At 37.7% G+C, this 19,407-nt stretch overlaps 1 protein-coding gene across 2 annotated transcripts; it reads right to left on the reverse strand.

Moving 5' to 3' along the window:
- Positions 1–775: 775 nt before the first annotated feature.
- LOC137024909 (gastrula zinc finger protein XlCGF57.1-like) lies at positions 776–19,380 on the reverse strand. 2 transcript variants are annotated; one of them, XM_067392862.1, is made up of 3 exons: positions 19,350–19,380; positions 17,634–17,848; positions 776–2,823 (listed from the first exon to the last, which is right to left on the reverse strand). In XM_067392862.1, the coding sequence occupies exons 2-3, from the start codon at positions 17,785–17,787 to the stop codon at positions 1,640–1,642; spliced, it is 1,338 nt and encodes a 445-aa protein (XP_067248963.1). In that variant the 5' UTR covers positions 17,788–17,848; positions 19,350–19,380; the 3' UTR covers positions 776–1,639. The 2 variants fall into 2 exon arrangements, with proteins under 2 accessions (XP_067248963.1, XP_067248964.1); XM_067392863.1 differs by lacking the exon at positions 19,350–19,380 and adding an exon at positions 19,118–19,154.
- Between the last annotated feature and the right edge of the window lie 27 nt (positions 19,381–19,407).

The following is a 19,407-nucleotide window of genomic DNA, read 5'->3' on the forward strand; positions in this document are numbered from 1 at the left end:
AGTTTAACAAAGATAGGCAGTCAAATATTTAAGCCCATTCAAATGCATGATCCTCAGTCTGTCACACAGACATCTGTGCCTTAGAGATCACAGTCCCACAGCATACAAGCAAATAAGAAGTCTTATTCTTCAACTTTCTTTGCATGAAGAAATGACCTGCTCTGATATGGAAGAACATGCCATACTCTCTGTGGAGATGTCTGAGGAAACTCAACCCAACCACCTTGACATCAATGAAATATCCATAGAAGCCCAACCCCCTGCAAGAATAAGCTCCAGATTAGCTACAAAATATTCATCTATTAATGAGAAAATCCTGCCCATATTATATAAATGGAATATTCAGATTCAACCACGAGGATCTATTCCACTATCTGAAGTCTCCACTCCACAACCTTCTGGATGGAAAGCCACCCAAAAAATAAAGCAATTGAGCCTCTCTCTCCAGCCACCTCCTCCCCTTCACCTCCTAGCATCTGCATAATAGAACATTTGGATTTTTGATTAAAAAGTCTTTTGGATGGACTACTATTGTTATTTGCAATTTTTGTATCACTTTTTGCAATGTGTATGTAGCTAAGAAACATTTAGTTATTGTCAGGCTAAGGGGATTTATGCCTCAAGCAAACTGTCCAATTGTCTATTAAGGCAGCTGAGCCCATTAGAGTCTAAGCCTTTTGCCAAATCTCAAGAATTGTCAATTAAGTGCTCTGTAAAGTCTACTCCAGCACATCTCGAAGACTTTCAATGAGGTTAAGGTCACGACTCAGAGGGGCCAATTCATGTGTAAAAATGATTCTTCATGCTCCTTAAACCACATATTGTCTTGGTTAGTAGAAGTAAAAAGATTAACAGAATACATATAAATATGTATAATACGAGTTTGTAATCAGTTTATTTCCAGTTGTCAAGAGATTTATGTACAGTGAAAATGAGTCAAAGAACAACGGAAATGCTACCGACCTTTAGGGGGCTCTCCGAGCTCAGTAAAGTTAGTTTTCCTTGCCACTGTTCTATAGAGTCGACAGTCTTACAAAGATATCAATATCACAATTAGATTTCCACCACTTGGTGGAACTGGCAGACATTGCATCTTCATCATGCACCATGGTAATATGTCAAATCATTCCCAGGTATAAATATGCAGCTATAATGCACATAGATAATTATGAATATCATGTTGATATACAGTGGTTACATACTGTTAAACCTAATTGTGGTATTTATATCTTTGTAAAACTGCAGACTCTATAGAACAGTGACAAGGAAAACAAACTTTACCGAGCTCATAGAGACCTCATAGTTGTCGGGAGTATTTCTGTCACGTTGTGGCTCGATTCCGTTGAGTTGTGAACTGATTGTTAAATTTAGTTGTGTTGTGCACTACTGGGCCACCGTAGTTAAGGACGTAGTCTGGCATCAATTTTAGACAGATTCCACACTCAATACATTCCCTTTGTCTTTAAGGCCACAAACATTGAAAGTAATGCTAAATACAGATACTGTACTGTTTAACAAACAACATCCTGTGTTTCCTGACTGTAAAACTCATTCAAACACTGACGACATATAAAACCATTCATACATGAATCCTCATGTATTACTCAAGGGTTTCTTTACATTTGAAACTCTTTCCACCTTAACCACATACAAACAGCTTCTCTCTTCTGTGAATGTTCATGTGCCTGTTAAAGCTTCCTTTTTGGTTGAAACTCTTTCCACACTGTTGGCAGGTAAAGGGCTTCTCTCCGGTGTGAATTCTCATGTGGTAATCAAGCCTTCCTTTTCGGGTGAAACTTTTTCCACACTGTTGGCAGGTGAAAAGCCTCTCTCCAGTGTGAATTCTCATGTGGTACTTAAGACTTTCTTTTCGGGTGAAACTTTTTCCACACTGTTGGCAGGTAAAAGACTTCTTTCCTGTGTGAACTACCATGTGATAATTAAGACTTCCTTTTTGAGTGAAACTTTTTCCACACTGTTGGCAGGTGAAAAGCCTCTTTCCAGTGTGAATTCTCATGTGGTTATAAAGACTTCTTTTTTGGCTGAAACTTTTTCCACACTGTTTGCAGGTGATAGGCTTCTCTCCAATGTGAACTACCAAGTGGCCTTTGAAGTGTCTTTTATGATGAAACATCTTTCCGCATTGAGGACACGTGTAAGGCTTCTCAGTGTGAATTTTCATGTGCCTGTTAAGGCTTGCTTTTTGGTTGAAACTTTTTCCACACTGTTGGCAGGTGTAAGGCTTCTCTCCAGTGTGAATTCTCATGTGGTAATCAAGCCTTCCTTTTCGGGTGAAACTTTTTCCACACTGTTGGCAGGTAAAAAGGCTCTCTCCAGTGTGAATTCTCATGTGGTAATGAAGACTTTCTCTATGGCTGAAATTTTTTCCACACTTTTGGCAGGTAAAAGGCTTCTCTCCAGTGTGAACTACCATGTGTTTATTAAGACTTCTTATTTGAGTGAAACTTTTTCCACACTGTTGGCAGGTGAAAGGCTTTTCTCCAGTATGAACTACCAAGTGGTTTTTTAAGTGTCCTTTATGGTAAAAACTCTTTCCACACTGAGGACACGTGTAAGGCTTCTCAGTGTGAATTTCTGTTTGCCTGTTAACACTTCTTTTTTGATTTAATCTCTTTCCACACTGTTTGCAGCTGAAATGACTTCTAGTCCCTGTCTTTTGAGCTATCATTTTTGAGGAAGTGTTTTCAGAGTGTGAGCAACTACAAGGTTTTTCTCCAGTAATTAAATCATGATGATTGTTACTTTGATATTTCTCTTCCATTTCATTCAGTACTTCACTCTCCTCTTTCAGTGCCATCAGGTCTAAAGCAAAGAAAGAAAGAAAAAGAGTTAACCCCAGTTCAATGGCACAAAAACAGACATCCAAACATTTATACATGTAAAGCATCAAAACCATCTTATACCCAGTACACTACTGAAAGAGATGTAATCTGAGAAGCCTTCTCAATATCGCTTGCTTTAGGACATGTTTCAAAACTGTCAAACTGGTGGTTATTAAATTGACCCAGGAGATCTGGTTAATTATAGACTGATCTCCCATTTACTACATCTTCTTAGGGCTAAGAAGCAAAAAATAAATAAAGAAAAGAAACTAGTGCAACCTTCCCGCTCAACCATCATACCAAAAACTCATTACACAGTTATTCCATGTATTTATTTATTAGGCGGAATATGTTTGTTATATGTTTTAATATCAGAAAAATAGCATCTTCTGAACCATGTTCAATTTTCACAGTATTTGTGCAGAATTTCAATCAGGATTTAAGCCCAATTGGAACCAAGTCGGTATCAACATTTTAAAATTCTGATGGTACTTGTTTTTCTACAAAAATGCAAGTACCGATGGTACAAAACATTTATGCACTATAGGTTGAACCCGAACAGATTGATAAAAGTAATTTTTAAACTTTCTGAGATGTATTTTCACAAACAGTGTGAGTGAGTGAAATCATTTATGTAGAATATTTTCTTTTACGGGACACAACTTGGTGACGCACCTCGTGCAAATTTGCCTTTTTTTACAAGAATCGGAAATCACATAATGTGGGGCTAAAGATTAATGTGCTCTGTTTTCATATATAACTTCTTACCTTTTCTGTTTTGTCTGTTTTCCAAATAGCTGTTGTATATCATGAAGCAGTGCTTTGAAATCACCCATTACTAGATATCGTTGAATAAAGTTGTTATTTAGGTTTTTTTTGGGAACACAAAAATTATTCTTGTCGCTTCATAACATTAAGGTTGAACCACTGTAGTCACATGAACTGTTTTAAATATGTCTATAGTAGCTTTCTGGGCACTAAAAGTGGAAATTATCTTGCTATCAAAGAATGAGCCATCAGATTTTTATATAAAAATTTGATTATTTGTGACAATTTAAATTTTTTGGTGAACTAACCCTTTAATTCTTTATGTGCATGAAAGTGTGCGATGTTTGTCTATGATGATACTGTAATTATTGTTTTAAATGATGTGCAATTGATGTATGCAGTTATATGCCACCAAAAATCAGGATACAATCAGGATGCATTTTAGCCCCGATGAATTCTTGTTTTTATTTATATCCTATGATGTAGTTATATTGAAAAACAAAAAAACCCACAGCAGAACAGAGACTCCGAGCAACTCACAGTGGCGATTCGTTTCTCAATAAATTCACATTTTGAACAATTAATGAACAGTTTATTTAATGATTCAATGAGCAATTCAATAAAGACAGTCACTTGCTTTGTTTCTGAATGTATCGGCCGTTGGAAATGACTGTGTAAAATTGTGGAAAAGTGGGAGTCAAGAGGGTGAGAAAGGGAAAACACAGACCTGAAACACATTCATTATATAGACACATGAATATTACAATATGACCACGGAGAATTATTATTCTAATTGAATTTAATCTGAATGTTGACGTTATTTGACATTAAAGGCGATGCATACATCTAAACAATACTTCTAGTTTAAAAATGCCCTTATATAGGAAAAAATTATCATTTTAAGACGTTTTATATTTTTGAATGGATCCCATAAATTGTAATACAAAATGAATTTAAATAAATAAAAATATTGTTAAAAATAACATTATTTGTTGATTGTCACATGTAGCAAACCATTTTTGTGCCGTTGGGTAATAGGAGGATTTTCCACCCGGCTACCACCGCAAAGTATATTTCAAACCATTGGGAAGCACTATAAATCAAGTATTTTTTGACCATCTGAATTTAGTAACTGTAGCCTCCATGTTTTTGTTAGGCCCTGTTTCCACCTGGTATTACGATGTGTTTTGTTCGATCAGATCACAAGTGGACGACATTAAATACAGATGGAAAAGGGGTGTAAAACATTTTGCACTTGTCCACTTTCGCCCACTTTCAGAGGTAGTCAAAAATGCATTCGACCGGATGCCACCTACTGACCTTCCGTGCAAGTTAAGCGCGCGCTAGTCAGATGGGATTTAGAATTTATCAGCTGAAGACCCGTTTGGTTTGAAGACAAAAAAAAAAAAAAATGTACCAAGCACAATGTTCTTCACCAGTCCTGATTTCTAACACACACTTACAGCGATCGGCTAGACTTGCAACTGTCCGGACAGAAACAAAAGCTGCAGGTCTCTGTATGCTTTTCTGTTATCTCTGGATGCATTCACATGTAAATTGAGTGAGCTTATTTTGTTCATTAGATCAAAGATCTGAAAAAAACCCTTATATTTTGCCCACCCATAGACCCCAAAGAAATCAGGACAGAAGTGGTTGAAAGTGGATTAAAATAACAGATGTAAACGGGAATGTGTCTCCCTCGTCCGCTTGTGATCCATTGATTTTGGGTTTAATTTTACAGAAAACAATGTTATCTTATGTATTTTTTCCATTTATATGTCATAATAACAAACACCAAATAACCAGGATCTTCTCAGGTTGAAGACAGCATTAAGGCTGATTTATACTTCTGCGTCGAGTGTATGCCGTAGCTACGGCGTAAGCTGTATGTAGCATGCATAGCCTACGATGTAGCCTGACGTGCACCTCTTCAAAAATGTAACCGCATCAATTTTATGCGGACCATAAGCGCTCTGATTGGTCTGCTAGAACCCCTCCCTCAGGTCAAAAAACTGATGTGTAGCACACGTAAGAAGAGCGAGAGATTTAAACTTCCACAGGAATTAAAAAATGCTCTGTTTCAGGGGACACATGCAGTTATACTGCAACAAAAGTCATTATCTATTTGCAGCTTCTCTGCCTTTTCTATTTGTAAGCTTCTCTGACAACGTACATGATGAGCTGCTTCTTCTTCGGCTTTTGCCTTGATACTCAACATGACCGCGGACACTGCCTACTAGTGGTCTGCATGCACGTCGACGCGGACAACGACGCAGAAGTATAAATGAAAACAGACGCATAGCCTACAGTGCAGAGGCTCCGGCATAGGTCCGTCGCAGAAGTATAAATCAGCCTTTAGTATTTATCTGGTCAGGACTCAGAGGGGTCATTTCATATGTGAAAATGATTTTTCAAGCTTCCTGAACCACATTTTGTCTTGGTAGTAAAAGAAAAAAAGGTTAACGGAATACATACAAATATGTTTAATACCAGTTTGTAATCAATTTATTTCCAGTTGTCAAGTGAATTATGTACACTACATCATATTCTGGCGACGGTTAGATTAAGTAAACCATTCTTTTTTCATACGAATCCTTAACACCACATAATATTTACTTATGACATCAAAGTATGCAAATTCGTAAGCTTAGTAAAGAACAGTCCAACACTCTGAGCAACAGGGCTTCCTGACACTAACGAGATATAAAATGATTCATACATGAATCCTCATGTGGTACTCAGGGGTTTCTTTATATTTGAAACTCTTCCCACCTTAATGAACTTCTCTCGAGTGAATTCTTATGTGCCTGTTAAGGCTTCGTTTTTGGCTGAAATGTTTTCCACACCGTTGGCAGGTGAAAGGCTTCTCTCCAGTATGAATTGTCATGTGGTTATCAAGGTTTACTTTTTGACTGAAACTTTTTCCACACTGTTGGCAGGTAAAAGGCTTCTCCCCAGTATGAATTGACATGTGGACATTAAGGTTTACTTTTGAACTGAAACTGTTTCCACACTGTTGACAGGTGTAAGGCTTCTCTCCAGTATGAATTGACATGTGGCTATTAAGCTTTACTTTTTGACTAAAACTGTTTCCACACTGTTGGCAGGTGAAAGGCTTCTCTCCAGTGTGAATTCTCATGTGGAAATCAAGAGTTCCTTTTCGGGTGAAACTTTTTCCACACTGTTGGCAGGTGAAAGGCTTCTCTCCGGTGTGAATAATCATGTGGTTATTAAGACTTCCTTTTTGGGTGAAACTTTTTCCACACTGTTGGCAGGTGAAAGGCTTCTCTCCGGTGTGAATTCTCATGTGGTAATAAAGACTTCCTTTTTGGTTGAAACTTTTTCCACAATGTTGGCACATGAAAGGCTTCTCAGTGTGAATTTTCTTGTGCCTGTTAAAGCCTCTGTTTTGATTTAATCTGTTTCCACACTGTTTGCTGACAAAATGACTTCTAGTCCTTGTCTTTTGAGACATTTTTTGTGAGGAAGTGTTTTCAGTCTGTGAGCTACTACAAGGCATTTCTCCAGTAATGAAATCATGATGATTGTTATTTTGATATTTCTCTTCTATTTTATTCAGTACTTCACTCTCCTCTTTCAGTGCCATTAGGTCTAAGGCGAAGAAAGAGAGAGAAAAAAGTTAACCCCAGTTCAATGGCACAAAGAAACAGACATCCCAACATTTAAACATTTTAAAATCCTGATGGTACTTGTTTTAGCAGTGGTTGTCAAACTGACATACCCCTGAGGGCATGGGCAACATTTGACTTTTGGGGGGGAATTTGTTTTTTTTTTGTTTTTGTACCTGCATCAGCAAATTTATTTGCAGAATTTTTAAGCAAACAAGTTTATGTTTGCTTGTTGTTTATTTACTCATTTATTTAATAATTCACTTAATTTTATTATCACCGAAAATGGCATGCCTTGTCACAATATTAAAAATATTTCGATTTTAAACCATGTAGACGAGCCAGTTGATATCACACAAACAATGTGCAAACTTTGCGTGAGAGTTATGCGGGTGAAGAAGTCTCAAACTCCAGTTAATTAGGCCTATTCACTACAGAAACTGTGCTTTTGGCATCTGACGCTGCATTAACAGCGCATATATTCTCTTAGAAACAATGAGAGATGAATCTAATTTATTTTCTTAATATTTCTCATGGCCCATAGTGAGAAAAAAAATAATATTTTCATGAATTGAGAAGTATTTTGTGTTAAACCAGTTATTTAAATGAGTAGAAATCTATCTAATATTTTATTGTCCTCGCAGCGTGTTAGTTATGCAGTGATGCGCTATGATATCGCGGGGCAAATTAATTGCAATATAAATTTAATTATAAAAGTAGCATGATAATAATAAAAATAATTCAATAGCCCTGCGTGCCCGTCTGTGAAGAAGTAAACATTGTTCAGGCATGGCATCAGAGCAATTACCTGTTTTATCCAAATCCACATGCATGGACCGTTCAGTGTTTAGTACTGCAATGTCCAAGTCTCTCCTTTCTCATAATGTTTCTCATGTGTTTTCAATCAGTGCAAGCAAGAAACATTTACTAGACTGTGGACTAGCTTTGACTCTCTGAACAGTGATTGTGCAGTCAAAATGTTATGACCATGGAAAGTGTGCGTGTGCATGTGCCGAACGAGTCTTTCGCGGTCATGGGCAAAGGAGTATCTTTGAAAGGCTCACACGCTCATGGGCAAAGGAGTATCTCTGAAAGGCTCACACGCTCATGGGCAAAGGAGTATCTTTGAAAGGCTCACACGCTCATGGGCAAAGGAGTATCTTTGAAAGGCTCACATGCTCATGGGGAAAGGAGTATCTTTGAAAGGCTCACATGCTCATGGGCAAAGGAGTATCTCTGAAAGGCTCACACGCTCATGGGCAAAGGAGTATCTCTGAAAGGCTCACACGCTCATGGGCAAAGGAGTATCTTTGAAAGGCTCACACGCTCATGGGCAAAGGAGTATCTTTGAAAGGCTCACATGCTCATGGGGAAAGGAGTATCTTTGAAAGGCTCACATGCTCATGGGCAAAGGAGTATCTCTGAAAGGCTCACACGCTCATGGGCAAAGGAGTATCTCTGAAAGGCTCACACGCTCATGGGCAAAGGAGTATCTTTGAAAGGCTGGCACACTCATGGGCAAAGGAGTATCTTTGAAAGGCTCACGCGCTCATGGGCAAAGGAGTATCTTTGAAAGGCACACACACTTATGGGCAAAGGAGTATCTTTGAAAGGCTCACATGCTCATGGGCAAAGGAGTATCTTTTGGCAAAGGAGTATCTTTGAAAGGCTGGCACACTCATGGGCAAAGGAGTATCTTTGAAAGGCTCACGCGCTCATGGGCAAAGGAGTATCTTTGAAAGGCACACGCACTTATGGGCAAAGGAGTATCTTTGAAAGGCTCACGCGCTCATGGGCAAAGGAGTATCTTTGAAAGGCTCATGCGCTCATGGGCAAAGGAGTATCTTTAAAAGGCTGGCACACTCATGGGCAAAGGAGTATCTTTGAAAGGCTCACGCGCTCATGGGCAAAGGAGTATCTTTGAAAGGCACACGCACTTATGGGCAAAGGAGTATCTTTGAAAGGCTCACGCGCTCATGGGCAAAGGAGTATCTTTGGGCAAACAAGTATCTTTGAAAGGCTGGCACGCTCATGAACAAAGGAGTATCTTTGAAAGGCTCACGCGCTCATGGGCAAAGGAGTATCTTTGGGCAAACAAGTATCTTTGAAAGGCTGGCACGCTAATGAACAAAGGAGTATCTTTGAAAGGCACACGCGCTTATGGGCAAAGGAGTATCTTTGAAAGGCTCACGCGTTCATGGGCTGAAAACACGTAAACCACTCCCCTCCAAGCGTTTGTCTGCTATGAGCGAGAGATGGAGAGGAGGAGTGCTAAAGTAAAACCCTTCCCTCTTCAATATTTGGTTTCACTTGGTAATACGTCACAACACTAGAGAAAAGTCGTTTACAACTTCCGGTTCACAGGGACTTTGTTTTTGAAAAACTACATACCTCACCTTCACTGTTTTTAAAGTTAGTTGGGCCAACATCAACAACAAACGTTTAACTAATCAGTATTGGGGCATATGATGGTCGAGGAGACAGAACGAAAAAAAAAAAAAGAAAGAAGCAGTGTTGGGCAGTAGAGTCTTTCTGCTATTAAAAGCTATTTTTACTGTTATGCCGACAATACTATATTTCATTTTTATATTACGGGTGTAACGTGCCATGTGGAATGAAATTTTAGTCAGCGTCTGGAGCTGGCTCGGGGACTGGAGCGGATTCTGGAGCTGATTCAGGGACTGGAGCCATCACTGGACTCTGGTTGGGGGCTGGAGCTATTGTGTGGGTGGCCCAAACACACACAATTGCTAGTGTCATTATAGAAACTATAATGTCCTCTGGGCTAGGAATGGGCTCAGGGACTGGAGCAAACACAGGAACTGGACTGTGGTTGAGGAAGGGAGTCGCCTCTGGAACCATTATTGGACTATGGTCACAGGCTGAAGCAGACACTAGAGCAGATTCAGTGGCTGGAGAAGACACTGGAACAGACTGAGGGGCTGGAACCATCTCTAGACCCCAGGACAGCCCCTCATACTCCACCAGAATACCTAAGGGCACAGTTATAGTGGCCCTAACAGCAGAGGGCTCAGGAGTGGCGGTGGCTGTCTTGACTGAGGGCTCAGGTGTGGCGATGGCCGTCTTGACCGACAGCTCAGGCATGGCGGTGTCCGTCTTGCGGCCAAGGTTCGGGAATGGTGGCCATCTTGTGACAAGGCTCTGGAATGGACTCTGGGGCTGTAATGAACTCTGGAGTGGCCATGATGATCTCGATGTTAAGGTATGTGGAGGATTTTGATGCAGGATTGGGGTGAGTTGGAGTGGCTAAACTCTTTCAGGATTGGACTGTGTAAGTGCTATTGTCCTCTTTAACTTCAACCATGAAATAAGACTTGTATAGCCAGAGGACAAAATTAATTAAAAATCGACTAGAGGCAAATTATAATGACCAAGAGACAGGAACTGATATAATTCACTATCCAGACCTATCCGAAAGTAGGCATTGATTGAGGACTCGCTCCAACTCACCAGATGGGAATAATTAAAAAATTCATCCATGTACCACTCCAGAAGACATCCATTCCGCCGTAGGGAGGCCAGGTAATCCTCAGCTGGGATCATCCTCTTGTTTCATTATTTCATGCCCATTCCTAAAATGTCTGTAATGTTCTTACATGCTTTTATATGCACATTGGATTTGGTTATTTAATTCTGGCAGTTAAAATCTTGCATAGCCAAAGCTTCAGACTGATGGCAGAACGTCAGGACTCCATAACAGCTTTCATTGACAGAGGACCAACCAGAGGCTGTCTGATTGACATATAAATCAACCAATAATGGTTTGTTTTATTCAGCATGTTTAGGGGCGTGAAACTGTAAAGTCGATGTCCCTATAATAACAGATAAGCGTGTAAAACTCTCAAACATATTTTAAAGCATTTATGCTCATGAACTGCACATCCTTCTCACGCTTTTATAAATCAAGCGTTTAGTTTGTCCTGATACACACTTATTGTCACTAGGGCTGGGCGATGTATCGAATGCTTTTGTCACGCGCATTTCTTCAGTAAAGCCGGTTCCCTGATTACCGCTAAATCACCATCACCTGCTTTCAAATGAAGCGGCATTTAATAGACAGAGCCGTAGTTCACTGATAAGACACGCAATATCGCGTTCAATATCGATATGTATCGCCGTCGATATTGAACGCGATATTGCGTGTCTTATCAGTGAACTACGGCTCTGTCTATTAAATGCCGCTTCATTTGAAAGCAGGTGATGGCGATTTAGCGGCAATCAGGGAACCGGCTTTACTGAAGAAATGCGCGTGACAAAAGCATTCGATACATCGCCCAGCCCTAATTGTCACAGTTGTAAACAACAGCTTTCTTCTTCCATCAGGGGGTTTGGCATATTAGAAAACTTGAAATAATTTCAAAATGTGTCCGTCCTTTTTTTAACATTTACAGCAATTTTTTACAAAAACGATAACCGTTACAATTTCAATTTAATGTGATTCTTCCATCTCACACGTGTTTCTGCTTCATGAAGTTCAGAAGAAGAAACACTCGTCCTCAATCAACTTCTGATGCTTCATTTACCACTGAACTTGACAGAAGATGTGAAAGACTAAAACAGATGTTTATCTAGAGCTCAATTTGAGTCTTTGATTTGAACTGTTTGTCGCTTACAAACACTAACATCAACAAAACATTAATGTGACATGAACTGTGACAAAACTACTGAATTATTCATACATTTATTCAATGAAACTTTATATTCAGGCATGTTAATATGTATTATGATGATATTTTGTTTATAAATGAAGTCTTTTTTGACCATCTGAATTTTACTAACTGTAGCCTTCATGTTTTTTGTTGGATACTGTTGCATAATTAAATGAACGAAATTAATGGTTTTCATGGTTTTTAAAAGGTGCTTTCCATGTAAAAGTCCTGTATATGGAAATGACATACAGTGAGTCTCAAACACCATTGTTTCTTCATTCTTATGTAAATTTGATTTGTGCAAAAGACCTCTGAAGAACAGGCGAATCTCCACATACAGTAGGTGGCCATCCAAAACGGTGTTTCTACCGCCGCGCCTGCCACCGCCGCCGCGTCGCAAAGTGCATTTGCAGCTTTTGACCGCTGAGTGGCGCTTTAACCACATGTTATCCAACAAATGCATCAAAGCACATTTATCTTTATGCAAAATGTAAGTTCTCTCACATATTAGGCCTATATTTATCACAAATACATGTTTTATTTATATTTTAAACTCCTTTAATAAAACAGCATGGATTTTTGACTCGCACATACTTTGTTATTCGTTACCTGTCCTTTATTTGACAGATAACTACCTAGGAAAAATATATCTGTTTGGACACTGATTAAGAAATTGTTGCGTGTTTCATGAATTATATCCCTTTATTTTAGTAAAACGTGAGTCACTGAATAATTTCACTCCCATTATTAAGGCACGATTTAGCTAAATCATTGAAACTAAAAAGAATGGACGGATTAATAAAACAACATAAAAAAACTGCAACTCCTGCAGCCGCATTTAAATGCAGGAGTGTAGCCTATTCTATTCCTTAAAATATCAAATATCAAATTCAGAAACAACACATTCCAGCGGATAGATCACCTCTTATTTAACACAGACCTACGAATTTATTATCGAATTGAGATATTTCTTTCTTTTTAGGTAATTATTCGCTGAGTTTAAGTTCACTTTTGAGACGTTTCAGTTTCTCGCAGAGAGACAGCTAAAAGCTCACCCTGTTTTTATTTATTTTATTGTACTAAAGCACAAGGTTTTGTTGTTATGGTGAGCGCACAAATAAAAGTAGACCATTTGTATTCTTGTACTAATCTGTAGGCTATCGCCAAAAATGACGGAAGGCCTGTTTTAAGTTGTTTCTGTCATGAGGAGAAAATCCATCAGAACGCGCCGGCGCTTTCGTCGGCCAGAGGGATAAAAATGTAACCAATTTAGTTTCATATTTATATTTAAATATTGGGCTATAGCCTATTTTTTTTTTTTTTTTTAAAGATGTCACCAATGTTGATCAATGTTGACGGATGCGCAATGTTGGGAGACAAATGCAGCAGGTCAGACATAAGTTCGACCACTTCATTAAGTTTTGTTTTATGCAAGTCTTTCTTTAAAATGAATTTTGTTTTGTAGAAATTGTATCTTAATTTCAATCAATGTTTCATCAACCAATTGCCTGTATTTAATTAGGAAGAAACCCATGAACGTCAGGAGTGGAATGGAAACGAAACACTGAACATATTTATTTGTGTCGGCACACGACCGCTAACAGTAACACAGCGCATCAAAGCTTGCTGTTGTCTTGGCTACCTTACAAACGGCGATGGAAACAACAGTGAATTTGTCCCCCTTTTGTGGTAATTTAGCACTAGTTTCTGTGGTATTCTGCTTGCATTTTTGGGCTTCAGTTGGATGCTTTATTTTTATCTTTAGTCAATTGAGTTTAGTTCTTAAAAAAGCAAAGGCTAAATAGTAAATAATCTGCGCCGGGGCCATCATAGGGGGGCTGTCCTGTACGCCCATGATGTAATGGTAATACATCGATTACAATGGGTTCATGTTAACTACTATGATTATCAGAGGATTTTAATGTGTTAATGTTTCAACTATAGCTATGTAACAATCTGATAAACTGCAATTGTGCAGTTTGTATCCATTAACATGCTCATAAACATTACAAAAAGAAATGTCATGCCATAAGCTACACAATTACGAAAAAAAAAACGTTATCCCAATAATCAACATTTTGTTATTCAACAATTGCTAGGCTATTAAGATAAAAAGTTTCTGCTGTAGAGTTTGCGCCTAATCTGAGTCTACACAATGGACTACACAATGCATATGAATATTTTATAGGCCTATTTGTATTTTGACTGCAGTTAAGAGCAAAATGACGAGAACATGTTTAACATTGGAAGTTTAAGATTCTTTATTAAATATTACTTTGTGCAAAACATATAGGCATCTGTACATTGTACTTCTATAACATCATAACATAAATCATTAAATTATAGTTCAGATGAACCGTACAAACCCAATATTGTTTTTTGCTATTTATTTAGACCTATTTATTTATATCAGCAGATCTGTGTTGATTCAGTTCATTTCAGTACTACTGATGTTGCAAACTGTGGTTAAGCTGTAAAGCAGTTCGAAAGAATTGACCAAGATATGTAACATTATGGTTCCGTATATTATTAGAACAATAACTGTACATAATCTGCCATCCAAATAAAATAAAAATGTTAAAGAAAAACAAACAAAAACAACAAACCGATTGTGTTCCATTTATATATCAATGTATAATTTTTACATTATCTTGTGTGTATAAAAAGCACTCACCCAACCTAACAGTGCTTGACAAGTTTGAGATGGGGGAAAGGCGCTTTGTTTAAAATGTTTGTCACCGAAGCCATTAATCCAGAGGGCGGGAGACTCAAAATATTAGCCTAAGCTATGCGCGTGACAGACCTTTTTGCAATCTTAGTGCTTTTTGTTAATTTTAACATCCTGATCTGATCATATGAAATAAGCTGACGAAATACACAATTGTTAGACTCTGTTATGAGTATTTGCAGTAAGTTTCTTTATTTGTTTGTATTATGGAGATTTGCAGTGTTTTGTGTTTCACGCTCCACTCCTCCCCCCGCGCGTTTGCCAGCGTCTGCTGCTGCCGAGCAGAGTATGTGCGAAGTTTTGACTGGAGCGAGGAGGGATTTTGTAAAAGTCGGAGCGTCGTGTTTTTTTTTTTTTTTTTAAATCTGCAAGAAATGTTATGAGTTTGGCGTGTGGTAGGAAAAAAAAGTTTGCACAATAAGCCACTACGCAAATGTGTGTCTAAGTAGACCAGCTAAAATATATTGTTCAACCAAAAACATCTTATCAATTATTTAAGTAATAAAGACATGTAATAAAGTAATAAATAAATTTAATTAAAACATAAGACGTATATTGCTTCAGCCTTATTCAAAGGCCGTGGAAAAAGGCAGTGGTTTTCTTTCTATTTATTAAATATAGGCAATTGGTTGATGAAACATTGATTGAAATTAAGATACAATTTCTACAAAACGAAATTCACTTTAAAGAAAGACTTAGGCTACTATAAAACAAAACTTAATGAAGTGGTCAAACTATGTCTAACCCGCTGCATTTGTCTTCCGACATTGCGCATCAGTCATGCTATTCCCTTTTCATAATGAACATAGGTGGAATTTATTCATTTAAAAATAATAGGCAATAGCCCAATATTTAAATATAAATATGAAGCTAAATTGGCTACATTTTTATCCCTCTGGCCGACGAAAGCGCCGGCGCGTTCTGGTGGATTTTTTCCTCATGACAGCTGAAACAAAAACAGGCCTTCCGTCATTTTTGGCAATAGCTTACAGATTGATGCAAGACTACGAATGGTCTACTTTTATTTGTGTATGCTCACAATAACAAAACCTTGTACTTTTGAATAATAAAATAAAATAAAACAAACAGGGTGCGCTTTCAGCTGTCTCTCTGCAAAAATCTGAAACGTCTCAAAAGTTAGCTTAAACTCAGCAATAATTGTACCTAAAAAGAAAGAAATATCTCAATTCGATAAGATTTAACTGTTAGGTCTGTGTTAAATAAGAGGCGATCTATCCGCTGAAACGTGTTGTTTCTGAAATCATGGCCAATGCTCGTTGCTGCTGTTATCAGTTCTCTTGGCGCTCGTGCACACGCGCAGTTTTCACACAGACAAACGAGATATATATATATATAATAATAATCAAGAACAATAAAAAAAAAATCAAGAACAATAGCAGTAAATAAGAATTATTGCTATTAATGCGGTCTTAATGCTGGACCGATCTGAATGAAAATATTACAGAATGAAAATATTACATTTATAATCTGTGCGTGTGCTCCTAATAAAAATATATATATATATATATATATATATATATATATATATATATATATATATATATGCCTAATGACTGTTTAATGACAATAGCATGCAGTAAGACTTTGTGTAAAGGTCTTTCTTTTAATTTTTGATGCATAGAGTAGCCTAAGACTATCCCACGTTTTGAAATTAACTCTCACTTTAAATTTTCTAATGGTTTTTAAGGATGTTAAAAGGTTATACTGTAATGTTGTTGTTTTACTTCGTCCTTTCATCTCCGTTTACAAACCGACATTTTATCAATACAGTCACTTTCCAATCCGTCCCTTTGCGCCACCTGGCGTTAGTTTTTTACACGCGACTGAATTTCAGTTAACGCCACGGCCCTGCGGCGGCGGTATGCGCGGCGGTAATACCCATTTTGGTTGTCCACCTACTGTAACACCGACTGTGATGCAACAGTCAGGATCATAAATATATACGTCCCCAACTTTTGCATATACCAGCCCATGTTCAAGGCATTAGACAAGCCAGTATTAACGTCAGGAGCTGCACAGCTGAATCATCAGACTAGGTAAGCAAGCAAGAACAATAGCGAAAAATGGCAGATGGAGCAATAATAACTGACATGATTTATGATATCTTGATATTTTTAGTGATATTTGTAAATTGTCTTTCTAAATGTTTTGTTAGCATGTTGCTAATGTACTGTTAAATGTGGTTAAAGTTACCATCGTTTCTTACTGTATTCACAGAGACAAGAGCGGTCGTTATTTTCCTTATTAAACACTTGCAGTCTGTATAATTCATAAACACAACTTCATTCTTTATAAATCTCTCCAACAGTGTGTAATGTTAGCTTAAGCGACAGAGCACTATCAAACTCGTTCAGAATCAAATGTAAACATCCAAATAAATACCATACTTACGCGATTAGACATGTTGCATGACGAACACTTTGTAAAGATCCATTTTGAGGGTTATATTAGCTCTGAGAACTTTGTTTATACAGTTGCGAGCTTGGGGCCGTGGAGCGCGAGCATTTAAAGGGGACACGCACAGAATCAGCGCATTTTAATAATGCCCCAAAATAGGCAGCTAAAAAATTGAATAATAAAAATCTATATGGTATTTTGAGCTGAAACTTCACAGATACATTCAGGGGACACCTTAGACTTACATTACATCTTTTGAAAAACGGTTCTAGGGCACCTTTAATTCAGAAATGATTTTGGGTTTAACTTCACAGAAAACAATGTTGTCTGAATTATTTTTCCTGATTTAATGTGCATCACATCATAATAATGAACACCAAACATGGAAGCAGGATCTTCTCAGTTTGAAGGCAGCACTAGTATTTGTCTGGTCCTGTGATTAACATGTCTGACCAACTCCATGTAAAAAACAAAACACTTTAATATATTAGGATATTCTTCAAAAATATCATTATTTTCTGTAGAGCTGGACATTTTAATGAGGATCAAATGACTGAGTTTTGAGAATGAAACCAACCTGTTTTCTCCTCAGTATCTTCTTGTTTCATGATTGTTTCTTCAATCTTCATGTCTTCACTCTCCTCTTTAATAAATGTCATATTTATATCTTCATTCTCCTCTTTAATAAACACCATCTTTATGTCTTCACTCTCCTCTTTAATAAACTCCATCTTTATAATAGTGTCATGTGGATCTCAGTCGCTTCATCAGGGTTTTTTCTCTGTGCTTGTCCTGTTCAAGATGAGAATAATAAACAGAAATCCAAACTAAATCTCTGGGTGTGTCTCAATCAGCTCTAGTTCAGTAGTTCAGTGCACTGGTGAGAGAGTCAGTCAGAGTTAATGGACAAATCACCTTCTATTAAAACACTTGTAGTTGGTTTGTAAAAGTTGTCATCACACATTAATTGTTCACATTCATTTACACTGTTTTGACCAGCAGGTGACGTCAGTGTGCAGTGAACCGCTGAAACATTTTACAAAGCAATTGACTCAATTAACTCAGAGTTAAACTTAAACTTCTTTCCAGGGGCCCGTTTCAATAAGGAGGTTCAACCAACTTAAAACTTGAACTCTGAGTTGACTAACCCTGAGATGGGAAACTCTTTGACTTTTCTGTTTCAGAACAGCTGAATTGAGTTAGTTAAATTGACTCTAAGTAGGTTGATGGACAGTGCATTCCAAACGGGATATATCACCCTCTGTAGGGCACTTCGGAGTGAAAACAATCATGGCCCCCATATTGAAGGGTCGTTCCAAACCAAAGTGCTCAAAACTGGCCACTTCAAAGGGCCCTTCAGAATGAAGGATTTTGAAGGGTACAAATGATGGACACTTCAGGCCCCCATGATCCTTTGCACAGGGAAGTTGTTTGATGTCACAGAATGGGTACAGGATGCTCAGAGTTCGATTTTACCTATAAATGTATGTATAGTATTTTTTTTTTTTTTACTATTGTAATATTCAAACAATTTAGATTTGGTATTTTATTATGGTTAAAATCACACTGTACTTAAAAAAATACTTTACATCTCCCTTCATCAGTCCATTCAAAACGTTTAAAATACATAGACACAATATACATTATATTTAACGTAAAAGACATGCAGTAGCTTATAAAAATAAATAAATGCATTTTAATACAAAGAAAATGCATCTTGATTTAAGATTTTTGGATATTTGTACTTGAAATAAAACACAAATACTTAAAAATAAGAAAAGCATTTTTGCAGCATGAATGAATGTATTTAAACATTGCTTGCGCTTTAGAAAGGGGGAGGAGACCGAAAGAAACTCTGGGTTTACCAAAGAAAACCTGCTCCTGACCAGGTTTAGGTTCAGAGCAAAATACCATGGTAACTGACTGAGTATGTTACCTCTTTCAGAAACGGGGTTTGGCTTACCCTGCTTTCTTGGGTTTGAAATATCTCCCATTCTGAAACGGAAAACCCAGAGTTTCCCTCATTTCACTTAATCTCCTTTCTGAAGCGGGCCACCTTACCTGAATTCGTGTTTACAAATAAACTGAGTCACGTTAGACAGCGAAATGATAAATTCATTTTCTGTTACTCATGAGTGGATCTGATTTACTCCTCCAAAAATAACGCTCATTAATGTTAAATAAAGTATTACAGCATTGCTTTCAAAAAGCTTGATCATAGCTTGTAAAAACAACTAAATTGACTCAACAGTTTGCACTGTTTTTAACACTTTAAATGTTTAAAAACACAAACCTTTCTTCAACCGAATCACAACAGATGCAGGAGCGCAGCGCAGCCTGATGACATCACA

The sequence above is a fragment of the Chanodichthys erythropterus genome, chromosome 8 (assembly GCF_024489055.1).
Source record: "Chanodichthys erythropterus isolate Z2021 chromosome 8, ASM2448905v1, whole genome shotgun sequence".
Taxonomy (NCBI): Eukaryota; Metazoa; Chordata; class Actinopteri; order Cypriniformes; family Xenocyprididae; genus Chanodichthys; species Chanodichthys erythropterus.

Excerpts from the sequence above, each read along its gene's own strand:
- LOC137024909 (XM_067392862.1), bottom strand. The coding sequence starts at position 17,787 with ATGGAGTTTATTAAAGAGGAGAGTGAAGACATAAAGATGGTGTTTATT. Across the intron at positions 2,824-17,633 it reads AGATACTGAGGAGAAAACAG|ACCTGATGGCACTGAAAGAG; the intron begins GTTGGTTTCATT and ends TCTTTGCTTTAG.